The 7,383-nt window shown below is 31.8% G+C and overlaps 1 protein-coding gene across 1 annotated transcript in view; it reads left to right on the plus strand.

Moving 5' to 3' along the window:
• LOC135221859 (E3 ubiquitin-protein ligase RNF185-like) overlaps positions 1–4,923 on the plus strand; it is an 88,099-nt gene extending 83,176 nt beyond the window's left edge. The window contains 1 exon segment of the mRNA XM_064259803.1: positions 803–4,923. Coding sequence (XP_064115873.1) covers positions 803–897 — 95 coding nt within the window. The 3' untranslated portion in view covers positions 898–4,923.
• Positions 4,924–7,383: the final 2,460 nt, after the last annotated feature.

The raw sequence follows: 7,383 nt of genomic DNA on the forward strand, positions 1-7,383 counted from the left end.
CAAATCCAAGTTAAGCAATATCTTTTAGGGTTATGAAATGTCGTAGCCATAAAATGCAAATTTGATCACACTTGAAACCAATAACACATTAACAGAAGATAGTGAGTTTTAATGTTTAACGTAGAATCCAACTTTTAATATTATGTTTCAAAATATAGTATAAACACACCCCATTTTGAGAATGCCAGCCTATGGATATCTTCCACTTGAAGCCTAGCTTGAAGTTTGTTATGAATCTTTTAGAAAACAGAGGATCCACTACTTACAAAAATGTTTTGGGAATTATTGACCTCTGTAATAGCTGTGATGGTTAGTAGGAGGGGGAAGACCCGTGAGTTCCTGTTCCCCACTTGTAGAGGTGAATGCACAGCTATGAAAATGTTTTGTTTGAACCTTTTATTCCTCTCCTACTTTAAGTCATAAATAATTTATAGTTTTGAATTTCAAATATAAAAGTATATTTTTTATTAAGTGACTTGTAGCAGGAAAATTGATATGTAACATTATTAAATCTTGCACAACCTAAAGATGAATTCAGTAAATTAACAAAGAAAAAGAAAACAATACCAAGGATTGTAAAATTCAGGCACAACTTGCATACCCCTTCCAAATTCCTTTCACATGCTCCAGCTTGGGAACCTCTGGGTTAATGATTTGTTAAATGTTTGTTTTAAGGAAAAAAGAGGAAAGAAGAAATAGCTTGAATGCTTATATATACTGATTAAGAACAGAACCCTTTTGAGTAAGCCCTCTGACAGTTAATAATTTTAACTATTTGTCTTTTATGCTTTCTCCTTTGCAGCTCCAGGTACACAGCAGTATCAAGAGGAGCGGTTCCTCTCCCAAGTGCTGATGGCAATGGCCCTTCTATTTCTGTTCTGGCTGATACTTGTTTAAACTGTAAAAATGTTGATAGATACTGTGGTTCATTGGTGATCACATTATATATGAACTACAGAATTTTCCCCTTGTGTACGATAGGCATGATGAGTACTATATAATTTTCTTTGTCACATATTTTGTTAAAGTGTGAAATGCACTTGTTCTCTCCCATTCAGTCCAATAAAATAAGTAAATATATACTTCCTGTTTTTATAGTGATGGACTTTTAAGTACACATTTACTTCCTCTTTTTATAGTGATAGACTTTGTAAAACCGTCGCGCCGCGCGTCATATTTTTGAGACATTTGATAAAGATTGTATCTATTTAAACAATGAAGAGCTTTTCCTGCATACTCATATCAAAGATTCCTAGGATATATTTAGTAGGATTTATACGAAGGTAGCTTTCAGACTAATCAAGTACCAAGTCCAGTGTACATTTTAGGGTTTATTTGTCTGGTTCCTGGAAAGGAGCGAGTGATATTTGCTATGAAGGGTTTTACCAGTGCTTTTTGTTATAGTTTTGAGCTGCGTATATTCTCATGCTGATGTGTAATTGACATCTACTGAAACATTTGGTTTTTTATTAAGCAATACATTATTGTACCTTTAATGTTCATGATGAAAATTAGTACTACTGTATCTTGCTACAGCACTGTGCATATTTTGAACTAGTATGTGCTTTGGTAAAATATATATGTTATTTGGCTTTGTTGTCTTATGCTTTCTTTAGCTTTTAAATATGAACTCTTTCCAGTAATTATTACAATGTAATGCTGCTATGGTAGTTTTTGAGAAGATTCATTTCCATGAAAAAATCCAAGTACTTGCTCATCATTTTCCAGAATTAGATAATCCAAAACTATCCTTATTTTATTTTGAAGACAAAATCCAAGAGATCATGGAGTTGTCAAATTTTACTTGCTGTCTTAAAATTGTTAACTTTGTTGCTTACTAGTACTTTACCAGGTTTTGCATTTTAAATTTCATGCTGCACATGTTTGCTATCAAGGCTCTGAAAGTAATCTAGGAGTAAGTACTACCAGCATGGTGTAGGTTTTTCTTTATGGTATCATAGAAGGCACTTTATTATACAGTTTCTAGAATGTTAAGATTATTGGAGTACAGTATTTATACCCAGATATTTTCCATTAGGACGGCTTTGAGTTTCTAGTATTAAGATCATGCCTTCATTTATGCTTGTGAGATTATAGAATAAGATCCTGCCTCCATTTATTCTATGCAATTATGAATTGTTTTGTTGGAAAGATATTTTATTTATTGTTGTAGTTAGTTTTCTTCACTGTCTGGTTTTCTCCTGTCCCCTCATATCCCTGTGAAACATAGAAATACAAACTTTTATTTCTTTGTGTCAATAGAAAAGCATCATGGAGAGGGAAAACATCGCAAACGGTATTTTCTTGTTGATGGGAAGAGATATTAGATGAATTGTTCCTCAAGATGAGATGTCATCATTGTTCATGTAAATTCAAACTAACATTATTTTATTCTTAGGGGTTTTACAATGTAAATTGTCTGTCACCTCGTAAGTTGCCAATGAAAATGGCCTCTGGGAAGTCAAGGATCAGGAAGTTATTTCCAGAAGTTGATAATAGGTTTTCAGTGAAGAATGAACAATCTACCCAGGAAGTTGTGGTGACAACTACTTTGTAGATCAGTATCTCAGTGAGGTTCGATATATAGACCAGAAGTCATTTTAATTGCTTCATGAGAAGAAAGGAAATCTCTCCAGAAACTTTTATCTGTAAACTTGTAAATAAAAGAATCAGAGCCACCATCAAATCATTTCAGTTTTTCCTAAAGGATTTTGAAGGATTTGATACAGCAAAATCAGTCACTTTGGATTTCTTGTTCCAGTTTTGACCCTTCTTTAAGGATTATGTAATCTTTGAAACTATAGAAATTTGGCTTGTGATAATTGTAAGCTTCAAGTACTTACTTTAGTCCACCAGAGTGAAGAAGTGGATTTGATAACTTTTTATGAAGCAAAAAGTACTTAATTGATTTAAAAAGGACAAACTCCCTTTATATGTTGTGAGCATACTTTATATGTAATTAAAAATACTATATTTGAGAATGGCTGATAATCTCCCCTCCCACCAAACAAAAACAAAATAATGTATGTTGGATGGCTGCAACTGAATATAGTTTGATATTTTTTATGAGAATTGTATTGAATCATTGAGAAGTTCAGATTTTATACATGTACATTAAAATTACTGGTTTTCTTTCTAATTTACATGCATAATTCAAGATAGTGAAGGTTTTACAGATCATAGTGTGAAGATAAGAAATGCGGAAAACTTTTTGGGGACTGAATTACAATTAGCAGAGAAGAAACCTGAGGTTTATTGAAACTATGGACAGAAACGAGAAATCACAATTGGAACATGCAAAATTGTCGGCAGACTTGATTTTTATAGAGGTTAATGACTTGATTAATCCAGTCAAGACACTCGTTTGACAGGGTTGAAGTGTTCAATATTACATGGTTTATTGTTTTTGTGATAAAGTCATATTGAACATGTATAAATTACTTTTTTATTTCTGATAATCTGGATTTTTTTTATGTATATCAAGCCTCAGAACATAAGCAAAAAAAAAATTGTCTAAAAATGAATACTCTGCACATTAATCATGCCCTGTTAACACATTACATTTTTTATTATTTCTAACAAATACCGTTTTATTTTATTTTCATTATATTTAATCAGCAAAGTGCTGTTTTGAGATCAATAATTGATGCTTCTGACATAAATTCTTTGGTACCGGGCTGTCAGATATCTTGTGACTAAACATTTATGTAAAGGAGAGATGAGTATGCGTATACGTAGTTTAACGGTGAAGTTATGCTTAGGAAAAGCATCGGTATTTACTGCATAATTTCAAATAGTAAAGGCCCTCATCTGTTTCATTTCATGTGTAATGTTTGTAAAGTAACAACATTTAAAATATACCGGTAAGTGCATGAAAATAATGTATTGCATTTTTCTCACTTTTAAGTTCTTCAGTCTTTTCTTTTCACTGATTTGTATTCAAGGAGAATTGTAAATTACTCTCAAGTCAGTGATAATGTTTGTGCAATAAGTTATATATGAGAGTTTAGCTCTACTTATCACTTTTGTTTTTCATTTTTGTTTTTTGTTTGAGAAGAGGAGAGTTGTTAAATTACTGGACTAAGGTACTTGTTAAATAATAATTACCTACTGAAGATAGGTTTCAGCTTCTCTCATACACTCCTGTACACTACTGTAAAAAAACATCTCTTTTTGTATGTGGTAAAGGTCTAGAATAGATTCATGTAACATTTCCGGTGAGATGAGGAACTATCAGCGATACCATGTGTTCAGGTAACCACCAGACTTAAGCAAATTATGTGTACTACTTACTTAGAATTTTCATATTGTTTTACCCAAATCTTGTATTTATTGTTACCCTTGCTGAATTTAGCCGGCTTTTCGTATGCCCTTTTCATGGAAGGAAGTAATGCATTGCAGTATGTTTTGGTGGTGTGCATTAGTGGAACTTTTTTGGGGGGAGGATTACTTTTCTTTTTTTTCTTTTTGCAAGGATTAGTTGTACTATATGTTCCAGAGTAAATCTCACATAGAAAATTGTAGCTTTTTTCATGACCAATAGTTTGTGAGGTGAGTAGTTCATCATTATTTTCTGTCATTTGGCTTGATAAGTTGTATATAATTGTTAAAGTATGATATGCATTGTTGAGAATGGGGTAAATACATAAATTTCAGTTACAAAAATGAGATATAAATCATGCAGATCTTACTCCTTTGTTTTTCCAATTGTTTCTTTTGTTTGCAATAATATGGCAATGTATTTATGCTACTGTATATATATTATCCTTTCTCCAGTTTAGTATTCCTTTGTTATCTTGAACATTATAAAAACTTTCATGTTAGATTGCTCCTGACCTGGTATTGGATGTACTTGTAAATTTATGTATGTTATGGATAAGTGTAAATACTATATTGGTAAAATGAATAAAGGAATGTAATTTTTTTGATGGTTTTTATTCTTGAATTTATAGTACCTGAGATTATAATGGAAAGTTATATATATATATATATATATATGTGCCCTTGTATTGTATTTACAAACAAGGCACTGGGTTGTTCTTTAGATCTGCAAAGCAGATGTCAGTTGGTAAAATACCCTTCATTCTTTACTCAGTCTCATCGACTGTGATGATATTCTTTAAGTTTCATTCAATTGCTTCTTTCTGATGTAGAGGTTGAGTCATTAAAACAACAAAGTTAAATAAGTTATATTTAACCAGTTTACATCACAATGATATCTACAAGAAGATTTGGATAGTTCTTCAAGCGGAGAGGTGTGATAGAAGTCTGATGTACAATTCGGTTTACAAGATCATAGGTGAGCGATACATTGCTCAGTTGTTATACACACAAATGAACATAAGAATCTAGGTCTGTCACATAGGCACAGACTGTAAAGGGAACGACAACATGTATTATGCCAATGGGGCATTGGTTGCCGTTACCTTTTAAAACAGGAAACTGATGATCCAGGTGAACTCAATCTAAGATGTTATACAAAGCAACGTCAAGGCAACATCAACACTGCTTCAATAATACATTACGTTCTCATATGACCCCTTGGGTCGTGGGTTTTGATTAACAATAATATTCATCATTTATAGAATGTCAAAATACATTCTTTATTATATGTCAACTCTTACTTAATGGTCGGTTCGCTATATAAAATCAAACATTAGATTATAGTTATGCAGAAAGTTTGACTTGTAACACTGTGATTTTTTAGATATAAATGCAAAGATGTGGTAAACATATAACTACCATCAAAGTGTTTAAGAAAATGATATACGACTGGTTATATGTAAAAATCTGATATAGAAAATACTTATAAAAAGATAAAATACATGGAGTACACAAATACAGATCCACGTATAAGGTATAAGACATGCATATGATGATATAATAGTAAATAATAATGATCACGTGATATATAATGATACTGTTATATGCTACTTTTAGTAGTCATGAGGATACATATACTACAGAAAATACTACCGTACTTCTGATAATTGCCATAACAAGATTAATGATAAAAATCTTATTTTTAAAAAAAAATTAATTAATTAATGGTACCAAAATGTGATAAGATACAAGGTAGCAGATTGATTATAGGCTACCTGATTAGTTTGATTAATACAAAGGATTAATATAAGTGGATTAACCTCTTAGCCGATTGGACGTTTAAACGTCGAGTCAAAAATGTCTCCCGTATGCCGATTGGACGTATCATACGTCGGCTCAAAAAAAGTTTTTTTAAAAATTCGCGGAAAATACTTAAAGGCCTACCAGCCGAAAACTTTTGTATCACGCGCCTTGGGGGATGCTGGGAGTTCACGGATCAAGGCGTTGTTTTGTTTACAATCGCTACGCAGGCGCGCAAGCGCGAATTTCTTTCTTATCGCACTAAAAAGTATCATGACACATCTCGGAAATTATTTCGTCACTTTGACATAATTATTGCACCATTTTAAATTATCCTTTACATGAAGTATTATATATGAAAATGTGCGCAATTTCATGCACAATACAACTAAAAAATACTCATGATTGTAGCTTTTATCAATTTTGAAATATATTCATATAAATAACGATAAGTGCAAAAATTTCAACCTTCGGTCAACTTTGACTCTACAGAAATGGTCGAGAAACGCAATTGTAAGCTAAAATTCTTATATTATAGTAATATTCAATCATTTGCCTTCATTTTGCAACAAATTGGACGTCTCTAGCACAATATTTCGATTTATGGTGAATTTATGAAAAAAACTTTTTCCTTACGTTCGTGCGATAACTCTTCCGATAAATTTTTCGTGCGATTGTCCTAATGTTTGCACCCTTTTAAATTTGCCGTTACATAAAGTTTTATATATGGAAATGTGCGCAATTTCATGCACAATACAACAAAAGACAACCCATGGTTGTAGCTTTTATCAGTTTTGAAATATTTTCATATAAATAAACGTTAAGTGCAAAAATTTCAACTTTCGGGTCAGCTTTGACTCTACCGAAATGGTCGAAAAACGCAATTGTAAAGCTAAAACTCTTATATCTAGTAATATTCAATCATTTACCTTCATTTTGCAACGACTTGGAAGTCTCTAGCACAATATTTTGATTTATGTGAATTTATAAAAAAAAAAAAAAATTACGTTCGCGCGGTAACTCTTCCGAAAAAATCAGAATTTTTTTGTGCGATTGTCGAAATGTTTGCACCATTTAAAATTAGCTGTTTCATAAAGTTTTATATATGAAAATGTGCGCAATTTCATGTAGAATACAACTAAAAATGATTGAAGGTTGTAGCTTTTCTCTTTTTCGAAATATTTGCATATAAATCACGATAAATAGAAAAAAAAACCACGTTCGGTCAAATTTGCTCTACCGAAAATAGTTGAAAAAACG

Source organism: Macrobrachium nipponense, chromosome 3 (genome assembly GCF_015104395.2).
Source record: "Macrobrachium nipponense isolate FS-2020 chromosome 3, ASM1510439v2, whole genome shotgun sequence".
In the NCBI taxonomy this organism is placed as follows: Eukaryota; Metazoa; Arthropoda; class Malacostraca; order Decapoda; family Palaemonidae; genus Macrobrachium; species Macrobrachium nipponense.